At 52.3% G+C, this 27042-nt stretch overlaps 1 protein-coding gene across 1 annotated transcript in view; it reads right to left on the reverse strand.

Annotated features, from left to right (window-relative positions):
* LOC137309132 (netrin-G1-like) overlaps positions 1–23332 on the reverse strand; it is a 34303-nt gene extending 10971 nt beyond the window's left edge. Inside the window, exons 1-4 of the mRNA XM_067977425.1 lie at positions 23266–23332; positions 14605–15248; positions 10510–10682; positions 8262–8288 (exon numbers count right to left, since the gene is read on the reverse strand). Coding sequence (XP_067833526.1) covers positions 8262–8288; positions 10510–10682; positions 14605–15236 — 832 coding nt within the window. The 5' untranslated portion in view covers positions 15237–15248; positions 23266–23332. The remainder of the gene's footprint in view (positions 1–8261; positions 8289–10509; positions 10683–14604; positions 15249–23265) is intronic.
* Between the last annotated feature and the right edge of the window lie 3710 nt (positions 23333–27042).

The following is a 27042-nucleotide window of genomic DNA, read 5'->3' on the forward strand; positions in this document are numbered from 1 at the left end:
GGGGAGTTATGGACACTCTGTCCCCGGTCAGTACGGGGAGTTATGGACACTCTGTCCCCAGTCAGTACAGGGAGTTATGGACACTCTGTCCCGGTCAGTACGGGGAGTTATGGACACTCTGTCCCCGGTCAGTACAGGGAGTTATGGACACTCTGTCCCGGTCAGTACGGGGAGTTATGGACACTCTGTCCCCGGTCAGTACGGGGAGTTATGGACACTCTGTCCCGGTCAGTACGGGGAGTTATGGACACTCTGTCCCCGGTCAGTACAGGGAGTTATGGACACTCTGTCCCCAGTCAGTACAGGGAGTTATGGACACTCTGCTCCCGGTCAGTACAGGAGTTATGGACACTCTGTCCCGGTCAGTACGGGGAGTTATGGACACTCTGTCCCCAGTCAGTACGGGGAGTTATGGACACTCTGCTCCCGGTCAGTACGGGGAGTTATGGACACTCTGCTCCCGGTCAGTACAGGGAGTTATGGACACTCTGTCCCCAGTCAGTACGGGGACTTATGGACACTCTGCTCCCGGTCAGTACGGGGAGTTATGGACACTCTGCTCCCGGTCAAGTACGGGGAGTTATGGACACTCTGTCCCGGTCAGTACGGGGAGTTATGGACACTCTGTCCTGGTCAGTACGGGGAGTTATAGACACTCTGTCCCGGTCAGTACGGGGAGTTATGGACACTCTGTCCCCAGTCAGTACGGGGAGTTATGGACACTCTGTCCCGGTCAGTACGGGGAGTTATGGACACTCTGCTCCCGGTCAGTACGGGGAGTTATGGACACTCTGCTCCCGGTCAGTACGGGGAGTTATGGACACTCTGCTCCCGGTCAGTACGGGGAGTTATGGACACTCTGTCCCGGTCAGTACGGGGAGTTATGGACACTCTGCTCCCGGTCAGTACGGGGAGTTATGGACACTCTGTCCCGGTCAGTACGGGGAGTTATGGACACTCTGCTCCCGGTCAGTACGGGGAGTTATGGACACTCTGCTCCCGGTCAGTACGGGGAGTTATGGACACTCTGCTCCCGGTCAGTACGGGGAGTTATGGACACTCTGCTCCCGGTCAGTACGGGGAGTTATGGACACTCTGTCCCGGTCAGTACGGGGAGTTATGGACACTCTGCTCCCGGTCAGTACGGGGATTTATGGACACTCTGTCCCGGTCAGTACGGGGAGTTATGGACACTCTGTCCCGGTCAGTACGGGGAGTTATAGACACTCTGTCCCGGTCAGTACGGGGAGTTATGGACACTCTGTCCCCAGTCAGTATGGGGAGTTATGGACACTCTGTCCCGGTCAGTACGGGGAGTTATGGACACTCTGCTCCCGGTCAGTACGGGGAGTTATGGACACTCTGCTCCCGGTCAGTACGGGGAGTTATGGACACTCTGCTCCCGGTCAGTACGGGGAGTTATGGACACTCTGTCCCGGTCAGTACGGGGAGTTATGGACACTCTGCTCCCGGTCAGTACGGGGAGTTATGGACACTCTGTCCCGGTCAGTACGGGGAGTTATGGACACTCTGCTCCCGGTCAGTACGGGGAGTTATGGACACTCTGCTCCCGGTCAGTACGGGGAGTTATGGACACTCTGCTCCCGGTCAGTACGGGGAGTTATGGACACTCTGCTCCCGGTCAGTACGGGGAGTTATGGACACTCTGCTCCCGGTCAGTACGGGGAGTTATGGACACTCTGCTCCCGGTCAGTACGGGGAGTTATGGACACTCTGTCCCGGTCAGTACGGGGAGTTATGGACACTCTGCTCCCGGTCAGTACGGGGAGTGATGGACACTCTGTCCCGGTCAGTACGGGGAGTTATGGACACTCTGCTCCCGGTCAGTACGGGGAGTTATGGACACTCTGCTCCCGGTCAGTACGGGGAGTTATGGACACTCTGTCCCGGTCAGTACGGGGAGTTATGGACACTCTGCTCCCGGTCAGTACGGGGATTTATGGACACTCTGTCCCGGTCAGTACAGGGAGTTATGGACACTCTGTCCTGGTCAGTACAGGGAGTTATGGACACTCTGTCCCGGTCAGTACGGGGAGTTATGGACACTCTGCTCCCGGTCAGTACGGGGAGTTATGGACACTCTGTCCCGGTCAGTACGGGGAGTTATGGACACTCTGTCCTGGTCAGTACAGGGAGTTATGGACACTCTGTCCCGGTCAGTACGGGGAGTTATGGACACTCTGCTCCCGGTCAGTACGGGGAGTTATGGACACTCTGTCCCGGTCAGTACTGGGAGTTATGGACACTCTGCTCCCGGTCAGTACGGGGAGTTATGGACACTCTGTCCCGGTCAGTACGGGGAGTTATGGACACTCTGTCCCGGTCAGTACGGGGAGTTATGGACACTCTGCTCCCGGTCAGTACGGGGAGTTATGGACACTCTGTCCTGGTCAGTACAGGGAGTTATGGACACTCTCTCCCGGTCAGTACGGGGAGTTATGGACACTCTCTCCCGGTCAGTACGGGGAGTTATGGACACTCTGTCCCGGTCAGTACGGGGAGTTATGGACACTCTGTCACGGTCAGTACAGGGAGTTATGGACACTCAGTCCCGGTCAGTATGGGGAGTTATGGACACTCAGTCCCGGTCAGTACGGGGAGTTATGGACACTCTGCTCCCGGTCAGTACGGGGAGTTATGGACACTCTGTCCCGGTCAGTACGTGGAGTTATGGACACTCAGTCCCGGTCAGTACGGGGAGTTATGGACACTCTGCTCCCGGTCAGTACGGGGAGTTATGGACACTCTGTCCCGGTCAGTACGGGGAGTTATGGACACTCTGTCCCGGTCAGTACGGGGAGTTATGGACACTCTGTCCCGGTCAGTACGGGGAGTTATGGACACTCTGTCCCGGTCAGTACGGGGAGTTATGGACACTCTGTCCCGGTCAGTACGGGGAGTTATGGACACTCTGTCCCGGTCAGTACGGGGAGTTATGGACACTCTGTCCCGGTCAGTACGGGGAGTTATGGACACTCTGTTCCCGGTCAGTACGGGGAGTTATGGACACTCTGCTCCCGGTCAGTACGGGGAGTTATGGACACTCTCTCCCGGTCAGTACGGGGAGTTATGGACACTCTGTCCCGGTCAGTACGGGGAGTTATGGACACTCTGTCCCGGTCAGTACAGGGAGTTATGGACACTCTGCTCCCGGTCAGTACGGGGAGTTATGGACACTCTGTCCCGGTCAGTACGGGGAGTTATGGAAACTCTGTCCCGGTCAGTACGGGGAGTTATGGACACTCTGCTCCCGGTCAGTATGGGGAGTTATGGACACTCTGCTCCCGGTCAGTACGGGGAGTTAAGGACACTCTGCTCCCGGTCAGTACGGGGAGTTAAGGACACTCTGCTCCCGGTCAGTACGGGGAGTTAAGGACACTCTGTCCCGGTCAGTATGGGGAGTTATGGACACTCTGTCCCGGTCAGTACGGGGAGTTATGGACACTCTGTCCCGGTCAGTACGGGGAGTTATGGACACTCTGTCCCGGTCAGTACGGGGAGTTATGGACACTCTGTCCCGGTCAGTACGGGGAGTTATGGACACTCTGCTCCCGGTCAGTACGGGGAGTTATGGACACTCTGCTCCAGGTCAGTACGGGGAGTTATGGACACTCTGTCCCGGTCAGTACGGGGCGTTATGGACACTCTGTCCCGGTCAGTACGGGGAGTTATGGACACTCTGTCCCGGTCAGTACGGGGAGTTATGGACACTCTGCTCCCGGTCAGTACGGGGAGTTATGGACACTCTGCTCCCGGTCAGTACGGGGAGTTATGGACACTCTGCTCCCGGTCAGTACGGGGAGTTATGGACACTCTGCTCCCGGTCAGTACGGGGAGTTATGGACACTCTGCTCCCGGTCAGTACGGGGAGTTATGGACACTCTGTCACGGTCAGTACGGGGAGTCATGGACACTCTGTCCCGGTCAGTACGGGGAGTTATGGACACTCTGCTCCCGGTCAGTACGGGGAGTTATGGACACTCTGCTCCCGGTCAGTACGGGGAGTTATGGACACTCTGCTCCCGGTCAGTACGGGGAGTTATGGACACTCTGTCCCGGTCAGTACGGGGAGTTATGGACACTCTGTCCCGGTCAGTATGGGTGTTGGTTTGGGTGCTCAATGCAGCCGATGGTTTGGAATGACATGGACAGCATGCGAAGGGTTAAATAAACGGGAACGAGTTCATGCAAAATACGGGAAACGAAGGTGAAGAGATTGAGGCCGAGAGACACTCGTCCAGTTCCCATTTCTGTATCTGGGAGAACGGGATTACAACAGGTCCCGATTGATCTCGGTATCAGGAACCAGACTGCTTTCCACAAACACACTCAGTCCCTGTTCACACCTACACCTGTTCCACACTCAGTCCCTGTTCACACCTACACCTGTTCCACACTCAATCCCTGTTCACACCTACACCTGTTCCACACTCACTCCCTGTTCACACCTACACCTGTTCCACACTCAGTCCCTGTTCACACCGACACCTGTTCCACACTCACTCCCTGTTCACACCTACACCTGTTCCACACTCAGTCCCTGTTCACACCCACACCTGTTCCACACTCACTCCCTGTTCACACCTACACCTGTTCCACACTCAGTCCCTGTTCACACCCACACCTGTTTCACACTCAGTCCCTGTTCACACCCACACCTGTTCCACACTCAGTCGCTGTTCACACCTACACCTGTTCCACACTCAGTCCCTGTTCACACCTACACCTGTTCCACACTCAGTCCCTGTTCACACCCACACCTGTTCCACACTCACTCCCTGTTCACACCCACACCTGTTCCACACTCACTCCCTGTTCACACCTACACCTGTTCCACACTCAGTCCCTGTTCACACCTACACCTGTTCCACACTCACTCCCTGTTCACACCTACACCTGTTCCACACTCAGTCTCTATTCACCTACACCTGTTCCACACTCAGTCCCTGTTCACACCTACACCTGTTCCACACTCACTCCCTGTTCACACCTGCACCTGTTCCACACTCAGTCCCTGTTCACACCTACACCTGTTCCACACTCAGTCCCTGTTCACACCTGCACCTGTTCCACACTCAGTCTCTATTCACCTACACCTGTTCCACACTCACTCCCTGTTCACACCTACACCTGTTCCACACTCAGTCTCTATTCACCTACACCTGTTCCACACTCAGCCCCTGTTCACACCTACACCTGTTCCACACTCAGTCTCTATTCACCTACACCTGTTCCACACTCAGTCCCTGTTCACACCTACACCTGTTCCACACTCAGTCCCTGTTCACACCTACACCTGTTCCACACTCAGTCTCTATTCACCTACACCTGTTCCACACTCAGTCCCTGTTCACACCTACACCTGTTCCACACTCACTCCCTGTTCACACCTGCACCTGTTCCACACTCAGTCCCTGTTCACACCTACACCTGTTCCACACTCAGTCCCTGTTCACACCTACACCTGTTCCACACTCAGTCCCTGTTCACATCTACACCTGTTCTACACTCAGTCCCTGTTCACACCTACACCTGTTCCACACTCAGTCGCTGTTCACACTCACACCTGTTCCACACTCACTCCCTGTTCACACCTACACCTGTTCCACACTCAGTCCCTGTTCACACCCACACCTGTTCCACACTCACTCCCTGTTCACACCTACACCTGTTCCACACTCAGTACCTGTTCACACCTACACCTGTTCCACACTCAGTCCCTGTTCACACCTACACCTGTTCCACACTCAGTCTCTATTCACCTACACCTGTTCCACACTCACTCCCTGTTCACACCTACACCTGTTCCACACTCAGTCCCTGTTCACACCTACACCTGTTCCACACTCAGTCTCTATTCACCTACACCTGTTCCACACTCACTCCCTGTTCACACCTACACCTGTTCCACACTCAGTCCCTGTTCACACCTACACCTGTTCCACACTCAGTCCCTGTTCACACCTGCACCTGTTCCACACTCAGTCTCTATTCACCTACACCTGTTCCACACTCACTCCCTGTTCACACCTACACCTGTTCCACACTCATTCCCTGTTCACACCTACACCTGTTCCACACTCAGTCCCTGTTCACACCTACACCTGTTCCACACTCAGTCTCTATTCACCTACACCTGTTCCACACTCAGTCCCTGTTCACACCTACACCTGTTCCACACTCAGTCCCTGTTCACACCTGCACCTGTTCCACACTCAGTCCCTGTTCACACCTACACCTGTTCCACACTCAGTCCCTGTTCACACCCACACCTGTTCCACACTCACTCCCTGTTCACACCTACACCTGTTCCACACTCAGTCCCTGTTCACACCCACACCTGTTCCACACTCAGTCCCTGTTCACACCCACACCTGTTCCACACTCACTCCCTGCTCACACCTGCACCTGTTCCACACTCAGTCCCTGTTCACACCTACACCTGTTCCACACTCAGTCCCTGTTCACACCTGCACCTGTTCCACACTCATTCTCTATTTACCTACACCTGTTCCACACTCACTCCCTGTTCACACCTACACCTGTTCCACACTCAGTCTCTATTCACCTACACCTGTTCCACACTCAGCCCCTGTTCACACCTACACCTGTTCCACACTCAGTCTCTATTCACCTACACCTGTTCCACACTCAGTCCCTGTTCACACCTACACCTGTTCCACATTCAGTCCCTGTTCACACCTACACCTGTTCCACACTCAGCCCCTGTTCACACCTACACCTGTTCCACACTCAGTCTCTATTCACCTACACCTGTTCCACACTCAGTCCCTGTTCACACCTACACCTGTTCCACACTCAGTCCCTGTTCACACCTACACCTGTTCCACACTCAGTCCCTGTTCACACCTACACCTGTTCCACACTCACTCCCTGTTCACACCTGCACCTGTTCCACACTCAGTCCCTGTTCACACCTACACCTGTTCCACACTCAGTCCCTGTTCACACCTACACCTGTTCCACACTCAGTCCCTGTTCACATCTACACCTGTTCTACACTCAGTCCCTGTTCACACCTACACCTGTTCCACACTCAGTCTCTATTCACCTACACCTGTTCCACACTCAGTCCCTGTTCACACCTACACCTGTTCCACACTCAGTCCCTGTTCACACCTGCACCTGTTCCACACTCAGTCCCTGTTCACACCTACACCTGTTCCACACTCACTCCCTGTTCACACCTACACCTGTTCCACACTCAGTCTCTATTCACCTACACCTGTTCCACACTCAGTCCCTGTTCACACCTACACCTGTTCCACACTCAGTCTCTATTCACCTACACCTGTTCCACACTCAGTCCCTGTTCACACCTACACCTGTTCCACACTCAGTCCCTGTTCACACCTACACCTGTTCCACACTCAGTCCCTGTTCACATCTACACCTGTTCTACACTCAGTCCCTGTTCACACCTACACCTGTTCCACACTCACTCCCTCTTCATATCTACACCTGTTCCACACTCAGTCCCTGTTCACACCTACACCTGTTCCACACTCACTCCCTGTTCACACCTACACCTGTTCCACACTCAGTCCCTGTTCACACCTGCACCTGTTCCACACTCACTCCCTGTTCACACCTACACCTGTTCCACACTCACTCCCTGTTCCCACCTACACCTGTTCCACACTCAGTACCTGTTCCCACCTACACCTGTTCCACACTCACTCCCTGTTCCCACCTACACCTGTTCCACACTCAGTCCCTGTTCACACCTACACCTGTTCCACACTCAGTCCCTGTTCCCACCTACACCTGTTCCACACTCAGTCTCTATTCACCTACACCTGTTCCACACTCAGTCCCTGTTCACACCTACACCTGTTCCACACTCACTCCCTGTTCACACCTGCACCTGTTCCACACTCAATCCCTGTTCACACCTACACCTGTTCCACACTCAGTCCCTGTTCACACCGACACCTGTTCCACACTCACTCCCTGTTCCCACCTACACCTGTTCCACACTCACTCCCTGTTCACACCTACACCTGTTCCACACTCAGTCCCTGTTCACACCTACACCTGTTCCACACTCAGTCTCTGTTCACACCTACACCTGTTCCACACTCACTCCCTGTTCACACCTACACCTGTTCCACGGTCAGTGGGACACGAGGCGGGGGTCGAGGGGACGGTTCGTTCCAGATACAGAAATGGGCTCTGGGTCAGCAGGTCGCAGGTCAGAGAGCGTAGGTCCTACTTACGGTCACTGGTGACGGTGTTCGGGAGGCCTGGAGAGGGAAACGGAAACAAAAATCAGGGCCTGAGTTCAGGTGTTTGTGTCGAACACGGATTATAAAGTATTTTAGTGGAACAATGTGTCAGAACGCAACGTAAACACATTACAGTGAAAGGAGATTTCTTCAGAGTGAAGGGAGGGGGAGGGGAGAGGAGGGGGAGGGGAGAGGAGGGGGAGTTGGGTGGGAGTGGAGGGGGAGGGGTATTGGAGGTGGAGTAGAGATTGGAGAGGGAGGGGAAAGGAGTGGGAAGGGGAGACCAGAGAGGGGGAGGAGGGGAAAGGGGGAAGGGGAGCGGAGGTGGAGTGAAGGTGGAGGGGTATTGGAGGTGGAGTAGAGATTTGAGAGGGAGGTGAAAGGAGAGGGGAACGCAAAGGAGAGAGGGGGAGGAGGGGAGACGGGGAGGAGGTGGGGTGAAGGGGGAGGGGGAATGGAGGTGGATTGGAGATTGGAAGAGGAGGGGAGGGGAGAGGAGAGAAAAGGGAGGGTGATTGAAGGGGTTGGGGGAGGAAGAAGGGTTGGGTTGGGGGAGGGGTTATCAGCTGGGGAGAGGGTTTGGGGGAGGGGTTGTCGGTTGGGGAGGGGGTTTGGGGGGGAGGGGTTGTCGGTTGGGGAGGGGGTTTGGGGGGGGGAGGGGTTGTCGGTTGGGGAGGGGGTTTGGGGGGAGGGGTTGTCGGTTGGGGTGGGGGTTTGGGGGGGAGGGGTTGTCGGTTGGGGTGGGGGTTTGGGGGGGAGGGGTTGTCGGTTGGGGTGGGGGTTTGGGGGGGAGGGGTTGTCGGTTGGGGAGGGGGTTTGGGGGGGAGGGGTTGTTGGTTGGGAAGGGGGTTTGGGGGGAGGGGTTGTCGGTTGGGGAGGGGGTTTGGGGGGGAGGGGTTGTCGGTTGGGGTGGGGGTTTGGGGGGGAGGGGTTGTCGGTTGGGGAGGGGGTTTGGGGGGGAGGGGTTGTTGGTTGGGAAGGGGGTTTGGGGGGAGGGGTTGTCGGTTGGGGAGGGGGTTTGGGGATAATCCAGGAGTCACAATCACAGACTGAGCCCCACCTCACGGGGTCACACGGCCCCCCGGGGTCACGGGGGTCATGGGACTCAATCTCCCAGAGTGCAGTGTGGCCTGGGCTCTCGATGGGGCCGCCATCGCCGCCTCCGTTCAACCGGCTCCTGGAATCAGGGAAACCGGCAGAGAAAGGGGCCGGGGGGGAAATTCACACCCTGGGGACCGACTATCTCCCCCCTCCTGAACCCTCTTCTCCCCCCTCCTGAACCCTCTTCTCCCCCCTCCTGACCCCCTTCTCCCCCCTCCTGAACCCTCTTCTCCCCTCTCCTGAACCCTCTTCTCCTCTCTCCTGAACCCCTTCTCCCCCTCCTGAACCCCTTCTCCCCCTCCTGAACCCTCTTCTCCCTCCTCCTGACCCCCTTCTCCCCCCTCCTGAACCCTCTTCTCCCCTCTCCTGAACCCTCTTCTCCCCTCTCCTGAACCCCTTCTGCCCCTCCTGAACCCCCTTCTCCCCCCTCCTGCACCCCCTTCTCCCCCCTCCTGCACCCCCTTCTCCCCCCTCCTGCACCCCCTTCTCCCCCCTCCTGAACCCCTTCTCCCCCCTCCGGAACCCTCTTCTCCCCCCTCCGGAACCCCTTCTCCCCCCTCCTGAACCCCTTCTCCCCCCTCCTGAACCTCTTCCCCCCTCCTGAACCCCTTCTCCCCCCTCCTGAACCCCTTCTCCCCCCTCCTGAACCCCTTCTCCCCCCTCCTGACCCCGTTCTCCACACTCCTGAACCCCTTCTCCCCCCTCCGGAACCCTCTTCTCCCCCCTCCGGAACCCCTTCTCCCCCCTCCTGAACCCCTTCTCCCCCCTCCTGAACCTCTTCCCCCCTCCTGAACCCCTTCTCCCCCCTCCTGAACCCTCTTCTCCCCTCTCCTGAACCCCTTCTGCCCCTCCTGAACCCCCTTCTCCCTCCTCCTGAACCCCCTTCTCCCCCCTCCTGACCCCCTTCCCCTCCCCCTCGTGGTCCCCTCCCCCTGGAGTCAGTCCTTATTCCTGTTCTCTGTCTCTGTCCAATCTCCCGCTCTGAGTCTCTGTTTACACATTAATTCATTCACAAACATCCATTTGCTTCTATTTTGGAATCGGTGCATTGCCGGGAGTTGGAATTAGAATGAAATCTGAACCGAAACCCAAGGTGCCGCCGGTATCAGGCGGGGCCAGAGAAGCCCTCGTTACTCACAGATATTGGCCGTCCCTTTGGGGATCGGGAGGTACGAGCCGGCTCTCCACGGCCGGCCTTGAAAGCCTTTCTTGCATCTCCCGCAGTCCGGCCCCGTCGTGTTGTGCTCACACTCGCAACTCAGCTTCCCCTTCTCCAGGACACAGTTGTTGGCGTGAAGATTGCACTTACACCTGGCAAAAAAACAAGGGGACAAGCTGGTTTAAAATGACCCCGAGCAGCTCCGTTACACACCGGACTCTCTGCTCCGGGGCTCAGCTCTCCCTTTACCAGCTTAGGTTCCTGGTGTCTCCATCACAGGAAGGTCCTGGATCCCAGTTAAAGGTCATTGCAATTCCCAGCACAGGACAATTCCCAGCACAGGACAATTCCCAGCACAGGACAATTCCCAGCACAGGACAATTCCCAGCACAGGACAATTCCCACTGACTGGAGCAGCAGAGACCAGGAACATGGGTCAACCCTAAAAAGAGAAAGAACTCCCATTTCTCCAGTGCCTTTCACCACCTCAGGACGTCCCAAAGTGCTTTACAGCCAATGAAGTAAATTTGAAATGTAGTCACTGTTGCAATGCAGGAAACACAGCAGCCAATTTGCGCACAGCAAGATCCCACAAACAGCAATGTGATAATGAGATCTCGCCTCTGAGTCGAAAGATCACAAGAGATTTGAGCACATAATCCAGGCTGGCACTCCTCGGTGTCAGTACTATGGGAATGTTGCACTGTCAGAGGGTCAGTACTGAGGGAGTGCTGCACTGTCGGAGGGTCAGTCCTGAGGGAGTGCTGCACTGTCGGAGGGTCAGTACTGAGGGAGTGCTGCACTGTCGGAGGGTCAGTACTGAGGGAGTGCTGCACTGTCGGAGGGTCAGTACTGAGGGAGTGCTGCACTGTCGGAGGGTCAGTACTGAGGGAGTGCTGCACTGTCGGAGGGTCATAAGAACATAAGAACATAAGAACATAAGAAATTGGAGCAGGAGTAGGCCAATCGGCCCCTCGAGCCTGCTCCGCCATTCAATAAGATCATGGCTGATCTGATCCCAACCACAAATCTAAAGAACACAAGAAGTCGGAGCAGGACCCGGCCACATAGCCCCTGGGCCCTCTCCGCCACCCACAGGGCATTGACCGATCCGAACTCAGCTTCATGTCCAATTTCCTGCCCGCTCCCCATAACCCCTAATTCCCTTTACTTCTAGGAAACTGTCTATTTCTGTTTTAAATTTATCTAATGATGTAGCTTCCACAGCTTCCTGGGGCAGCAAATTCCACAGGCCGACCACCCTCTGAGTGAAGAAGTTTCTCCTCATCTCAGTTTTGAAAGAGCAGCCCCTTATTCTAAGATTATGCCCCCTAGTTCTAGTTTCACCCATCTTTGGGAACATCCTTACTGCATCCACCCGATCAAGACCCTTCACAATCTTATATGTTTCAATAAGATCGCCTCTCATTCTTCTGAACTCCAATGAGTAGAGTCCCAATCTACTCAACCTCTCCTCATATGTCCGCCCCCTCATCCCCGGGATTAACCGAGTGAACCTTCTTTGTACTGCCTCGAGAGCAAGTATGTCTTTTCTTAAGTATGGAGACCAAAACTGTATGCAGTATTCCAGGTGCGGTCTCACCAATACCTTATATAACTGCAGCAATACCTCCTTGTTTTTATATTCTATCCCCCTAGCAATAAAAGCCAACATTCCGTTGGCTTTCTTGATCACCTGCTGCACCTGCATACCAACTTTTTGATTTTCTTGCACTAGGACCCCCAGATCCCTTTGTACTGCAGTACTTTCCAGTCTCTCGCCATTAAGAAAATAACTTGCTCTCTGATTTTTCCTGCCAAAGTGCATAACCTCACATTTTCCAATATTATATTGCATCTGCCAAATCTCCGCCCACTCACCCAGCCTGTCTATATCCCCTTGCAGGTTTTTTATGTCCTCCTCACTCTCTACTTTCCCTCCCATCTTTGTATCATCTGCAAATTTTGATATGTTGCACTCGGTCCCCTCCTCCAAATCGTTAATATAGATTGTAAAGAGTTGGGGACCCAGCACCGACCCCTGTGGAACACCACTGGTTACTGGTTGCCAGTCCGAAAATGAACCATTTATCCCAACTCTCTGCTTCCTGTTTGATAACCAATCCTCCACCCATGCCAGAATATTACCCCCAATCCCGTGATTTTTTATCTTAAGTAATAATCTTTTATGTGGCACCTTGTCGAATGCCTTCTGGAAGTCTAAATACACTACGTCCACTGGTTCCCCTTTATCCACCCTATACGTTATATCCTCGAAGAACTCAAGCAAACTGAGGGAGTGCTGCACTGTCGGAGGGTCAGTACTGAGGGAGTGCTGCGCTGTCGGAGGGTCAGTACTGAGGGAGTGCTGCGCTGTCGGAGGGTCAGTACTGAGGGAGTGCTGCGCTGTCAGAGGGTCAGTACTGAGGGAGTGCTGCACTGTCGGAAGTGCTGTCTTTTGGATGAGAATTCAAAGAAGAGTGGGGGAGTTCTCCCCGGAGTCCTGACCAATGTTTATCCACCAACCAATATCATAAAACAGATTATTTGGTCATTATCACATTGAAGAGGGTTTAGTCGCTGTGATGGGAGTTTACAGTTTCTGGGGAAGGTCGGTCTGGGATCACCTCCTTGTGAAATATATATTTTAATGTTCTAAAGGACACAATCGCATCGCTGACATTAACAGTGAGTGTGATGAAGATTTCCCTTTAGTAAATACGATGTGGAAAGGCCCAGTGTGTTGTGAGGGTTTCTGTGTTGTAAAGTGTGAGATCGCTGGTCTCGGGGATTCTGTGCTAACAGCATCGGGCCGCTGTTTAACTCACTGGGAAGGTGAAGCTTCAAAATCTGCAGATTGGTCCTCACACATTCAGCACATTTGCTGTTCTCGGCACTTTTTGCTGAACTAAGCAGAAACCCAGACAGTTCCTTGGAGGCAAATTAACCTCAGCGTAAACATTTTCCTGTTCCTGTTCTCGAATTAGTGTCTGAAGATTCTCCTGGACTAAAAGCTCGAGTGAGTCTCCCAGATGCTGAGTGTAGAATTTCTCATCTACAGGCTGCCTCCCGTTGACATCATCTGAAAACACAACGTCAGGTTCCACATGTACACTGACGACACCCAGCTCTACCTCACCCCCACCTCTCTCGACCCCTCCACTCTCTCTGATTTGTCACGCTGCTTTTCCAACAGCCAGTACTGGAGGAGCAGAAATTTCCTCCAAATAAATATTGGAAAGACCGAAGCCATTGTCTTCAGTCCCCGCCTCAAACTCCGTTCCCTAGACACCGACTCCATCCCTCTCCCCGGCCACAGTCTGAGGCTAACTCTGCTGCCCGTATCCTAACTCACACCAAGTCCCGTTCTCCCATCACCCCTGTGCTCACTGACCTACATTGGCAACGCCTCGATTTTAAAATTCTCATCCTTGTTTTCAAATCCCTCCATGGCCTCGCCCCCTCCCTATCTCTGTAACCTCCTCCAGCCCGACAACCCTCCGAGATCTCTCCAATTCTGGCCTCTTACGCATCCCCAATTTTAATCACTCCACCATTGGCAGCCGTGCCTTCAGCTGCCTGGGAGCTAAGCTCTGGAATTCCCTCCCTAAACCTCTCCCCCTCTCCACCTCTCTCTCCTCCTTTGAGACGCTCCTTAAAACCTACCTCTTCGAACAAGCTTTTAGTCTCCTGTCCGAATATCTCATGTGGCTCGGTATCAAATTTTTGTTTGATAATCGCTCCTGTGAAGCACCTTGGGACGTTTTACTCTGTTAAAGGGGCTATATAATTGCAAGTTGTTGTTGTTGATAGAGTTCCCTCCAGATGTTGGCCCAGACAGACCGTCCCCCAGATGTTTGCCCTGGGAGATTATCCCCCAGATGTTTGCCCTGGTAGACCTTTCCCCCAGATGTTGGCCCTGATAGACCGTCCCCCAGATGTTTGCCCTGATGGACTGTCCCCCAGATGTTTGCCCTAATGGACCGTACCCCAGATGTTTGCCCTGATACAGCGCCCCCTGGATGTGAAGTGTGGGATCAGTGACCCTGAGCAGAGGTGACGAGGAGCTCTCACCGTCCGTGAATCTCCACGTTGGAGATGGCGTAGAAGTATTTGGAGAGGTTGAGCTGGTCGACGCTGGTGGCCCCGGTGGCCGGCCGGAGCAGCCTGACCCGCAGGTCGGTCAGGGTGAAGAAGTCCCTCAGGTCCTTGGTGGTGTCCAGCTGGCCGTAGAGCGAGGCCATGTTGCGGAGAAGGGGCCCCCCGAACAGGGCGAACCGCTCCCTGATCTCGAAGCGGACCGTCTTGTCCACCTTCCACACGTAGCCCCTGGAGTACTCCTCCGTGCAGATGATGTCCAGCACCGAGGCTGGGCTCAGATCCCGGACCGTTCTCCGCTCCATCCCGAAGGAGTTGAGGCAGTCGGCAGCGTAGAACTGGTAGGGCTGCCACGTCCGGCCGTGGTCCAGAGATTTCTCCAGGACCATCTGCTCCGGCCGGCCCGACTCGAAGGTGATGACGATATCCTCGGTCAGCTCGATGGTCTTGCCCCAGGACAGGGTGATATTGACCAGGAGGGGCTCGGGGAAACTCCTCCAGGAGACGCTTTGCCAAAAGGTGTTTGGGATCCGGCCCTCGTGATCCAGCATCAGCTCGGGGGGGTGTGCGAGCTCGGGCGTGCGAGCGTCACACTCGTTGTTGCACATGTAGGGGTTCTCCTGGAAATGGGCACAGAGCAACACGGGTTAGATACAGAGTTAGGCCCCATCTACACTGTCCCATCAAACACTCCCAGGGCAGGTACAGCATGGGTTAGATACAGAGTAAAGCTCCCTCTACACTGTCCCATCAAACACTCCCAGGGCAGGTACAGCACGGGTTAGATACAGAGTAAAGCTCCCTCTACACTGTCCCATCAAACACACCCAGGGCAGGTACAGCATGGGTTAGATACAGAGTAAAGCTCCCTCTACACTGTCCCATCAAACACTCCCAGGGCAGGTACAGCACGGATTAGATACAGAGTAAAGCTCCCTCTGCACTGTCCCATCAAACACTCCCAGGGCAGGTACAGCATGGGTTAGATACAGAGTAAAGCTCCCTCTGCACTGTCCCATCAAACACTCCCAGGGCAGGTACAGCACGGATTAGATACAGAGTAAAGCTCCCTCGACACTGTCTTGGAATCCAGGAATATCCATCCACTCTGATTTTCTCAGGGATAAGTTTTGATTAAACTGTACGCGCTCCATCTCACTGCACTCTGTGCTGGACAGTTAGACAGCTGGTTAATTATATCGCTGTAGTGTCGAGGAATGATGCTCGCTCTGTCTAACTAAAAATAGCTTCACACCACTAAAATATTTTGAGACCTGAATTGTAAAACTGCACAGGAATTGGAAGCACAACTGTAAGATCCCACCTTATCCTCACTGGGAGTGATTCTCCATCACTGGGGGTGATTCCCTGTCCACTGGGGGTGATTCCCTGTCCACTGGGGGTGATTCCCCGTCACTGGGGGTGATTCCCCGTCACTGGGAGTGATTCCCTGTCACTGGGGTTGATTCCCCGTCACTGTGCAGTTTGTTGTATCAGAATTAGGAATATCTGGATCACAGAATTTATCATCAGCCAATTTCTCAGGAATGTTGTTCTGAAAGAATCATTTGTGTTTATTAATTCTCGGGATGTGGGCGTCGCTGGCGAGGCCGGCATTTATTGAGAGAAAGGAGGAGAGTTTTCCGGGCGGAATGATCGAGGGGCAGTTGTCTTTTTACAGTCCGTTGTTAAAACAATCCCTTATTTCCGATCAGGCCATAATCCTGGGCTCTGGGTGTCAGACCACAGCCCAGCCTGTGGTCCTAATGATGCTTTATCTGCGGCTGGTTTGCGAGGAAGCAGTTGGAGATGGCAGGGCTCCCTCGGGCTCACTTCAGGTCAGGGTCCTTCCGCAGTGAAGCAGCGACAGAGACAGCGGCAGCTCCACATATTTCACACAAGGTGCGTTTCGGGAATGAGTCGACGGCCCGCAGACAATCAGAGGTCACACATCAGCTTTTATGTGGGTCGTATTCTCCCATCACAATGTTCCCAGATTCTCTGATGATTCCGACAGTCGGGTGAAGGACAGACGAGGCCTCGGAGAGGGTGCAGAGGAGATTTACCAGAATGGGACCAGGGATGAGGGACTTCAGTTATGTGGAGAGACTGGAGAAGCTGGGGTTGTTCTCCTCAGAGTAGAGAAGGTTGAGGGGAGATTCAATAGAGGTGTTCAAAATCATGAAGGGTTTTGATTGAGTAAATAAGGAGAAACTGTTTCCAGTGGCAGGAGGGTCGGTAACCAGAGGACACAGATTTAAGGTAATTGGCCAAAAAAACAGAGGAGAGATGTGGAGAATTTTTTTCGCAGCGAGTTGTTCTGATCTGGAATGCGCTGCCTGAAAGGGCGGTGGAAGCAGATTCAATAATAACTTTCAAAAGGGAATTCGATAAATACTTGAAAAGGAAAAATCTGCAGAACTATGGGGAAAGAGCGGGGGAGTGGGACTAATTTGATAGCTCTTTCAAAGAGCTGGCACAGGCATGATGGGCTGAATGGCCTCCTGTGCTGTAAGATTCTACAATTCTCTGATTATAAGTCAGGATGGTGTGTGACTCGGAGGGGAACTTGGAGGTGACGGTGTTCCCATGCACCTGCTGCCCTTGTCCTTCTCGGTGGTGGAGGTGGTGGGTTTGGGAGGTGCTGTCGAAGAAGCCTTGGCGAGTTGCTGCAGTGCATCCTGTGGATGGGACACACTGATACTCTCCCCAACATCGGCAACACAGAATCAGACCAACATCCTTTTCCAAATGATCACACAGCTCGCCTGTTAGACCGCAATCTTCAGAAAGTGGCTGTTGCAGCAATCAATAAAACTAATGTGTGAGAAAGATGGAGAGGGGGCCGTATACAGAGAGAATCGAGATTAATGAATCTACAATTCTCACAGCATCTTTCTAAAGGCACTGACTAAAGCTGGATAATAGAGATTAACAAGAGAAATGAAAGATAGTATTAAATCAAAGGAAGAGGCAGAGAAAGACACCAGAAAAAGCAGTAAGCCTGAGGATTGGGAGCATTTTAGAATTCAGAAAAGGAGTACCAAGAAATTGATAAAGAGGGAAAATAGAATATGAGAGTAAACTAGCGAGAAACATACAAACAGACTGTAAAAGCTTCTATCGGAATGTAGAAAGGAAAAGACTGGCAAAGGCAAATGTGGGTCCCCTACACACAGAGAGGGGAGAATTTATAACGGGGAAAAAGGAAATGGCAGAGAAATTAAACAAATACTTTGTGTCTCTTCATGGAAGAAGACACAAAAAACCTCCCAGAAATACTGGAGATCCAAGGGTCTGGTGAGAATGAGGAACTGAAAGAAATTAGTATTAGTAAAAAAATAGTATTAGAGAAATTAATGGGACTGAAAGTCGATAAATCCCAAGGACCTGATGATCTCCATCCCAGGGTTTTGAAAGAGGTGGCGACAGAGATAGTGGATGCATTGGTTGTCATCTTCCAAAATTCTATAGATTCTGGAATGGTTCCTGCAGATTGGAGGGTGGCAAATGTAACCCCACTATTTAAGAAAGGAGGGAGAGAGAAAACAGGGAACTACAGACCTGTTAGCCTGTCAACAGTAGGAGGGAAAATGCTAGAATCGATTATAAAGGATGTGATAACAGGACACTGAGAAAATAATAATAGGATTTGGCAGAGTCAACATGGATTTATGAAAGGCCGAAAGGGAAATCATGTTTGACAAACCTATTGGAGTTCTTTGAGGATGTAACTAGTAGAATAGATAAGGGGGAACCAGTGGATGTGGTGTATTTGGATTTTCAGAAGGCTTTCGATAAGGTCCCACACCGGAGGTTGGTGAACAAAGTTAGAGCACATGGAATTGAGGGTAATTTATTGGCATTGATTGAGAATTGGTTAACAGACAGAAAACAGAGAGTAGGAATAAACGGGTCTTTTTCAGGTTGGCAGACTGTGACTAGTGGGGTACCGCAGGGATCAGTGCTTGGGCCCCAGCTATTCACAATCTCTATCAATGATTCGGACGCAGGGACCAAATGCAACATTTCCAAGTTTGCTGATGACACAAAACTAGGTGGGAATGTGAGTTGTGAGGAGGATGCAAAGAGGCTTCAATCATTGAGTACATTCAAAACAGAGATCGATAGATTTCTCGATATTAAAGGCATCAAGGGATATGGGGATGGTGCAGGAAAATGGCATTGAGGTAGAAGATCAGCCATGATCTTGTTGAATGGCGGAGCAGGCTCGAGGGGCCGAATGGCCTACTCCTGCTCCTATTTCTTATGTTCCTATTAATGAATCTACAATTCTCACAGCATCTTTCTAAAGGCACTGACTAAAGCTGGATATTGGAATCGATTATTTTAATGTCTCTAATTAGAATGAAACGAGTGTCCATTAGTAACAGAATCCTAAAGCTGTCAAAAGTATGCATGAATAATCACACTGTCCAGATGTTAAGTGCTCCTGAATTGCCGTGTCCTCGGTACATAATTAACAGCCCCTTGTCCCAGTGCTACAACTCACCATTCTATGGAATGACAGTGTGTAAACGGTGAGGAAACTCGAGGGGCAATCAGTGGTGGGAGTTCAGTGTGAAACCACAGCGGGAGTGAAGAGAGAGACTGAGCGACTGTCTCTCTCCACCACTCGCTCGAGCTCTCTCTGATTCTCACATTTCTGGACCAGGTTTCTTGTTTACTGTTCCACTGCACCATCCATGCCTTTCTCACCTCCAGGCTCGACTATTCCAATACTCTCCTGCCCGGCCTCCCACCGTCCACCCTCCGTAAACTTCAGCTCATCCAAAACTCTGCCTCCCGTATCCTAACTCGCCCGTTCACCCATCACCCCTGTGCTCGCTGACCTACATTGGCTCCCAGTCCAGCAATGCCTCGATTTTAAAATTATCATCCTCATGTTCAAATCCCTTCATGACCTCGCCCCTCCCTATCTCTGTAACCTCCTCCAGTCCTACAACCCTCTTAGATCTCTGCACTCCTCCAATTCTGGCCTCTTGTGCATCCCCGATTTTAATCGCTCCACCATTGGCGGCCGTGCCTTCAGCTGCCTCGGCCCGAAGCTCTGGAATTCCCTCCCTAAACCTCTCCACCTCTCCCCCTCTCTCTCCTCCTTTAAGACGCTCCTTAAAACCTACCTCTTTGACCAAGCTTTTGGTCACCTGTCCTAATATCTCCTTGTGTGACTCGATGTTAAATTTTTACGATTACGCTCCTGTGAAGCACCTTGGGACGTTTTACTACATTAAAGGCGCTATATAAATGCAAGTAGTTGTTGTTGAAACAGTACATAAGAACATAAGAAATAGGAGCAGGAGTAGGCCAATCGGCCCCTCGAGCCTGCTCCGCCATTCAATAAGATCATGGCTGATCTGATCCTAACCTCAAATCTAAATTCATGTCCAATTTCCTGCCCGCTCCCCGTAACCCCTAATTCCCTTTACTTCTAGGAAACTGTCTATTTCTGTTTTAAATTTATTTAATGATGTAGCTTCCACAGCTTCCTGGGGCAGCAAATTCCACAGACCTACTACCCTCTGAGTGAAGAAGTTTCTCCTCATCTCAGTTTTGAAAGAGCAGCCCCTTATTCTAAGATTATGCCCCCTAGTTCTAGTTTCACCCATCCTTGGGAATATCCTTACCGCATCCACCCGATCAAGCCCCTTCACAATCTTATATGTTTCAATAAGATCGCCTCTCATTCTTCTGAACTCCAATGCGTGGAATCCCAATCTACTCAACCTCTCCTCATATGTCCGCCCCCTCATCCCCGGGATTAACCGAGTGAACCTTCTTTGTACTGCCTCGAGAGCAATTATGTCTTTTCTTAAGTATGGAGACCAAAACTGTATGCAGTATTCCAGGTGCGGTCTCACCAATACCTTATATAACTGCAGCAATACCTCCCTGTTTTTATATTCTATCCCCCTAGCAATAAAAGCCAACATTCCGTTGGCCTTCTTGATCACCTGCTGCACCTGCATACTAACTTTTTGATTTTCTTGCACTAGGACCCCCAGATCCCTTTGTACTGCAGTACTTTCCAGTTGCTCGCCATTAAGATAATAACTTGCTCTCCGATTTTTTAAACATCACCACACAGCCCAGGGAGGGAGAGAAACAACAGGCTCCTGCTCTGTGCAGCTGCATCAACGTGGGAAGGGAAGATATTTCAATACACGGATCATATATTACAGGAACTGCTCCTGCCACACTGGAGTGTAAACGGAGCATCTTATGAATCATTGTTACTTCTCCAAATCCACTCACCACTTGACATTTATTTCAGGGCTTTAAGTGTTTCTATCTTGGATTTACAATGTGTTGTGTGAGTAACAGCCTGTCATTATCACTAACTAAACCTCTCGCTATCTGCACGGTTCAGTCCCCTGGTTAATTATGTTAATTAGGGTATTATTAAGTACAGGAGTTAGTGGCTCCATAAAGTACAATCCCACAGATTGCGGTCACTCCCCATCACCAAGTAATCAGCTCCTTTGTTACAGTTAATTTTAGAGCAGAGTTGCTCAGTTTGGAGGTTAATGATCGGACAGAGAATAAAATGAGCAGCGTTTAGTGTCCCAGAGAGGAGCTGAAATATTCTCCAGTAATCTCGACAGGACAGAGGCAGCGAGAGGATAAAACGGGTCAGAAATTCACCCCCATCCTTTTATACTGTCTGAGGGTTAAAGAGACAATAAATCAGACTCCAAACCTGGAGACTTTTACACCGACTCATTTACAAAACCCCCAACAGCAAATGGAAATCCTGCTATTAATTATGGGGATGTCTCACTTTTTCATCAATTTGACTATTTTAGGGGATCGATTGTTTCTGATAAATACAGTTCAGGAAGTGAATAAAAGGATAATTTCGAGTTTTTTTTATCTTCTTTGCCTGATCTCAATCTCATGCTTCAGTCAAACTATCAGCGATAAATCGTTCCTTCAGATCCCAATATCAGGAATACTCTCTGTCCCCTCCCCCTCAATGGGTACCCTCCCTCTCTCCTCTCCTCCAATGGGTACCCTCTCTCTCCCCTCCTCCAATGGGTACCCTCTCTCTCTCCCCCTCCTCCAATGGGTACCCTCCCTCTCTCCCCCTCCTCCAATGGGTACCCTCTCTCTCCCCTCCTCCAATGGGTACCCTCCCTCTCTCCCCCTCCTCCAATGGGTACCCTCTCTCTCCCCTCCTCCAATGGGTACCCTCCCTCTCTCCCCTCCTCCAATGGGTACCCTCCCTCTCTCCCCTCCTCCAATGGGTACCCTCTCTCTCCCCTCCTCCAATGGGTACCCTCCCTCTCTCCCCCTCCTCCAATGGGTACCCTCTCTCTCCCCTCCTCCAATGGGTACCCTCTCTCTCCCCTCCTCCAATGGGTACCCTCCCTCTCTCCCCCTCCTCCAATGGGTACCCTCTCTCTCCCCTCCTCCAATGGGTACCTTCCCTCTCTCCCCTCCTCCAATGGGTACCCTCTCTCTCTCTCCTCCTCCAATGGGTACCCTCTCTCTCTCTCTCCTCCTCCAATGAGTACCCTCCCTCTCTCCCCCTCCTCCAATGGGTACCCTCTCTCTCTCTCTCCTCCTCCAATGGGTACCCTCCCTCTCTCTCCTCCTCCAATGGGTACCCTCTCTCTCTCCCCCCTCCTCCAATGAGTACCCTCCCTCTCTCTCCCGTCCTCCAATGACTCACAGAATTACTAGTCCAGACATCAATATTACTAGTCGAGGCATCGGGATTACTAGTCCAGGCCTTGGGATTACTAGTCCAGGCCTCGGGATTACTCGTCCACTACGTTCCTCCAATTCTGGCCTCTTGCACATCCCTGATTTTCATTGCTCCACCGTTGGCGGCCGTGCCTTCAGCTGCCTTGGCCCAAAACTCTGCAATTCCCTCCCGAAACCTCTCCGCCGCTCTCCCCTCCTTTAAGATGCTCCTTAAAACCTACCTCTTCACCTGTCCTAATATCTCCTTATGTGGCTCGATGCATATGTCCGTGACAGGAAGTGCATGTGAAGCCGCAACAATCAAGAAACTTAACACCATCCAGGATAAAGCAGTCCGTTCGATCGGCAGCCCTTCCCCCACCTTAAACACCCACTCCCTCCCCCGCCTTAAACACCCATTCCCTCCCCCACTGGCGCACCATGTCTGCCATGTGTCCCATCTGCATGAGGCTTCTTCAACAACACCTCCCAAACCCACCACCTCCACCACCTGGAAGGACAAGGGCAGCAGGTGCATGGGAACACCGTCACCTCCAAGTTCCCCTCCGAGTCACACACCATCCCGACTTGGACATATATCGGCCGTTCCTTCATCGTCACTGGGTCCAAATCCTGGAACTCCCGACCGAACAGCACTGTGGGAGAACCTTCACCACACGGACTGCAGCGGTTCAAGAAGAAGGCCCATCACCACCTTCTCAAGGGGCAACTAGGGATGGGCAATAAATGCCGGCCTTGCCAACGACACCCACATCCCCAGAATGAATTATAAAAATACTCTGTGTACATGAAAATATTACAAGATATTTATGGAGTGAGTCCGTCAGCAGCTGCACACAGACCTGATTCTAACCGGACGGTGTTTTAAGAGGCTGTTTCCAGATGTTGAGGTAATGACTGACTGACCTTGTGACCCTGTCATCAGGGGATGGATTTTTCTATCGACCAGTTTGAATGATGAGGAGTCTCGGGGCCGTCTCCTGTTATTCTCTGTTTCCCGTTCTCTGAATTGCCCACGTTCATATTTAATTATAAACACCGATAGAGGCAGACAGGCAAGGTCATGGGTACAAGGCCCACTCCAGAGACTCGAGCACATAATCCAGGCCGACACTCACAGTGCAGTACTGAGGGAGTGCAGCACTGTCGGAGGGTCAGTACTGAGGGAGTGCTGCACTGTCGGAGGGTCGGTACTGAGGGAGTGCTGCACTGTCGGAGGGTCGGTACTGAGGGAGTGCAGCACTGTCGGAGGGTCAGTACTGAGTGAGTGCTGCACTGTCGGAGGGTCAGTAGTGAGGGAGTGCTGCACTGTCGGAGGGTCAGTACTGAGGGAGTGCAGCACTGTCGGAAGGTCAGTACTGAGGGAGTGCTGCACTGTCGGAGGGTCAGTACTGAGGGAGTGCTGCACTGTCGGAGGGTCAGTACTGAGGGAGTGCTGCACTGTCGGAGGGTCAGTACTGAGGGAGTGCTGCACTGTCGGAGGGTCTGTGCTGAGGGAGTGCTGCACTGTCGGAGGGTCTGTGCTGAGGGAGTGCTGCACTGTCGGAGGGTCAGTACTGAGGGAGTGCAGCACTGTCGGAAGGTCAGTACTGAGGGAGTGCTGCACCGTCGGAGGGTCAGTACTGAGGGAGTGCTGCACTGTCGGACGGTCAGTACTGAGGGAGTGCTGCACTGTCAGAAGGTCAGTACTGAGGGAGTGCTGCACTGTCGGAGGGTCAGTACTGAGGGAGTGCTGCACTGTCGGAGGTGCCGTCTTTCAGATGAGACGTTAAACCGAGGCCCCGTCTGTCCTCTCAGGTAGATGTAAATAATCCCATGGCACTATTCAAATCAGTCCAGGGGAGTTCTCCCTGGTGTCCTGGTCAATATTTATCCCTCAACCACCATCAGGAAAACGGATTATCTGGTCATTATCAGATTGCTCTTTGTGGGATCTTTCTGTGCGCACATTGGCCGCCATGTTTCCCCCATTGGCTGTGAAGCGCTTTGGGATGTCCTGAGGTTGTGAAAGGCGCTATATAAATGCAAATTCTTTCTCTCTCACCCTGTGTGAAGTTTAAGGAGGTTTTTACCAACACTCGTCCCTTGTAGTAAAGGAGCAGCTTCGTCACGAGAGACTTCCTACTTCTGAAAGCTGCACTGTGTTGGGTTCATGTCAGTGTAAACCAGTCGGATACAGCAGAATAAGATACGGTCGTGTAGTGGGTGTGTTACTGGACAAATAATCCAGAGAACGGGAGTAAAAATCCCACCAGGGCAGTTTGAGAATTGGAATTCAGTTTAAATCAGGAAATAAAAATCTGGTCTCAGTAAAAGTGACCATGAAACTGTCGGATTGTCGTAAAAACCCAACTGGTTCATTAATGTCCTTGAGGGAAGGAAACCTGTCGTCCTTACCCGGTCTGGGCCTATATGTGACTCCAGTCCCACACCAACGTGATTGACCCTTAACCTCCCTCTGAAGTGGCCGAGCAAGACACTCAGTTTGTATCAAACCCGCTCCCAGTGGTTCAAGAAGAAGGCCCAGCACCACCTTCTCAGGGCAACTAGGGATGGGCAATAAATGCCGGCCTTGCCAGCGACGCCCACATCCCCAGAATCAATTTAATAAATGAACAATGTTTTAAGTCCACATCTTCCCAGGGAGCTCGACATCTTCCCAGGGAGCTCGATGGGATTCTAAGCGTCGAAATTTAATTACAGAGAATCTGAGCCGGTGGAAATGAATGTTTGTTCAAGTTAATAAAACCCAGAACTCTGCACCTGGTGTTTGTGTTTAAACATTTCAGTAATGAGCCGAGCACAGGGAGGTTTCAAGAGAACAGAAACCTGACTGGAGAAAGAATGAGAATCTCCAGCAAATATTAAACAAGCAGGAGGCCATTCAGCCCCTCGAACCTGTTACATAGGAACAGGAGAAGGCCATTCAGCCCCTCGAGCCTGTTACACAGGAACAGGAGGAGGCCATTCAGCCCCTCAAACCTGTTACATAGGAACAGGAGAAGGCCATTCAGCCCCTCAAACCTGTTACATAGGAACAGGAGAAGGCCATTCAGCCCCTCGAGCCTGTTACACAGGAACAGGAGGAGGCCATTCAGCCCCTCGAGCCTGTTACACAGGAACAGGAGAAGGCCATTCAGCCCCTCGAACCTGTTACACAGGAACAGGAGGAGGCCATTCAGTCCCTCGAGCCTGTTACACAGGAACAGGAGGAGGCCATTCAGCCCCTCGAACCTGTTACATAGGAACAGGAGAAGGCCATTCAGCCCCTCAAGCCTGTTACACAGGAACAGGAGAAGGCCATTCAGCCCCTCAAGCCTGTTCTGCAATTCAATTAGATCATGGCTGATCTATATCTTAACCCCATTTACCCGCCTTTGCTCCGTATCCCTCGATACCCTCACCCAACAAAAATCCATTGATCTCAGTCTTGAAAGCTCCAATTGACCCCCAGCATCCACAGCCTTTTGGGGAGAGAGTTCCAGATTTCCACTCCCCTTTGTGTGAAGAAATGTTTCCTGACATCACCCCTGAACGGCCGAGCTCTAATTTTAAGATTATTCCCCCTTGTTCTGGACTCTCCCACCAGAGGAAATAGTTTCTCTCTATCTACTCTATCAAATCCTTTCAAACACCTCAATTAGATCACCCCTTAATCTTCGAAAATAAAAGCCACGTTTATGCAATCTGTCCTCATAATTTAACCCTTTAATCCCCAGTATCATTCTGCTGAATCTGCACCGCACCCTCTCCAGGGCCAATATATCCTTCCTGAGGTGCGGTGCCCAGAACTGAACCCAGTCTCCAGATGTGGTCTGACCAGAGCTCTGTACAGCTGGAACATCACTTCCTCCCCTTTGTATCCCAGCCCCCGAGATAAAGGCCAACATCCCATTAACCTTCTACTTTCGATGGTTTTCAGTCTCCCAGGTAACAGGCTGATCCTTTGATCTGAAGTTCTCTCTGACTTGACTCCCAGTGATGGGCATGTGGTGTAATCCCACATCACTGACAGGGCCCTGTGTCGATCGCTCCTTATAGAAACACAATCAGGTTTCATTCAACACCGAGCTTCCAACCTTAAAACCACCTTGTCCAATAGACCACCTCCTTCTAATTAAAGGCCTCCAATAAAGGGCCTTCTCCCCAAACTAACGTCCCCCAGTGTGGGCCTCAGTCAGACTCAGGGCTGTGAGCAGGTGATCAGGTCACCCGGGGCCTGTCTGGGAAACCGGGGCAGGCGGAGCCTCGGTTTAACATCTCATCCAAAAGACGGCACCTCTGACAGTGCAGCACTCCCTCAGTACTGCCCCTCCGACAATGCAATGATCCTTCAGTACTGACCCTCCGACAGTGCAGCTCTCCCACAGTACTGATCCTCCAACAGTGCAGAACTCCCTCAGTACTGACCGTCCGACAGTGCAGCACTCCCTCAGTACTGACCCTCCGACAGTGCAATGATCCTTCAGTACTGACCCTCCGACAGTGCAGCTCTCCCACAGTACTGATCCTCCAACAGTGCAGAACTCCCTCAGTACTGACCGTCCGACAGTGCAGCACTCCCTCAGTACTGACCCTCCGACAGTGCAATGATCCCTCAGTACTGCCCCTCCGACAGTGCAGCACTCCCTCAGTACTGCCCCTCCGACAGTGCAGCACTCCCTCAGTACTGCCCCTCTGACA

Source organism: Heptranchias perlo, unplaced genomic scaffold (genome assembly GCF_035084215.1).
Source record: "Heptranchias perlo isolate sHepPer1 unplaced genomic scaffold, sHepPer1.hap1 HAP1_SCAFFOLD_148, whole genome shotgun sequence".
In the NCBI taxonomy this organism is placed as follows: Eukaryota; Metazoa; Chordata; class Chondrichthyes; order Hexanchiformes; family Hexanchidae; genus Heptranchias; species Heptranchias perlo.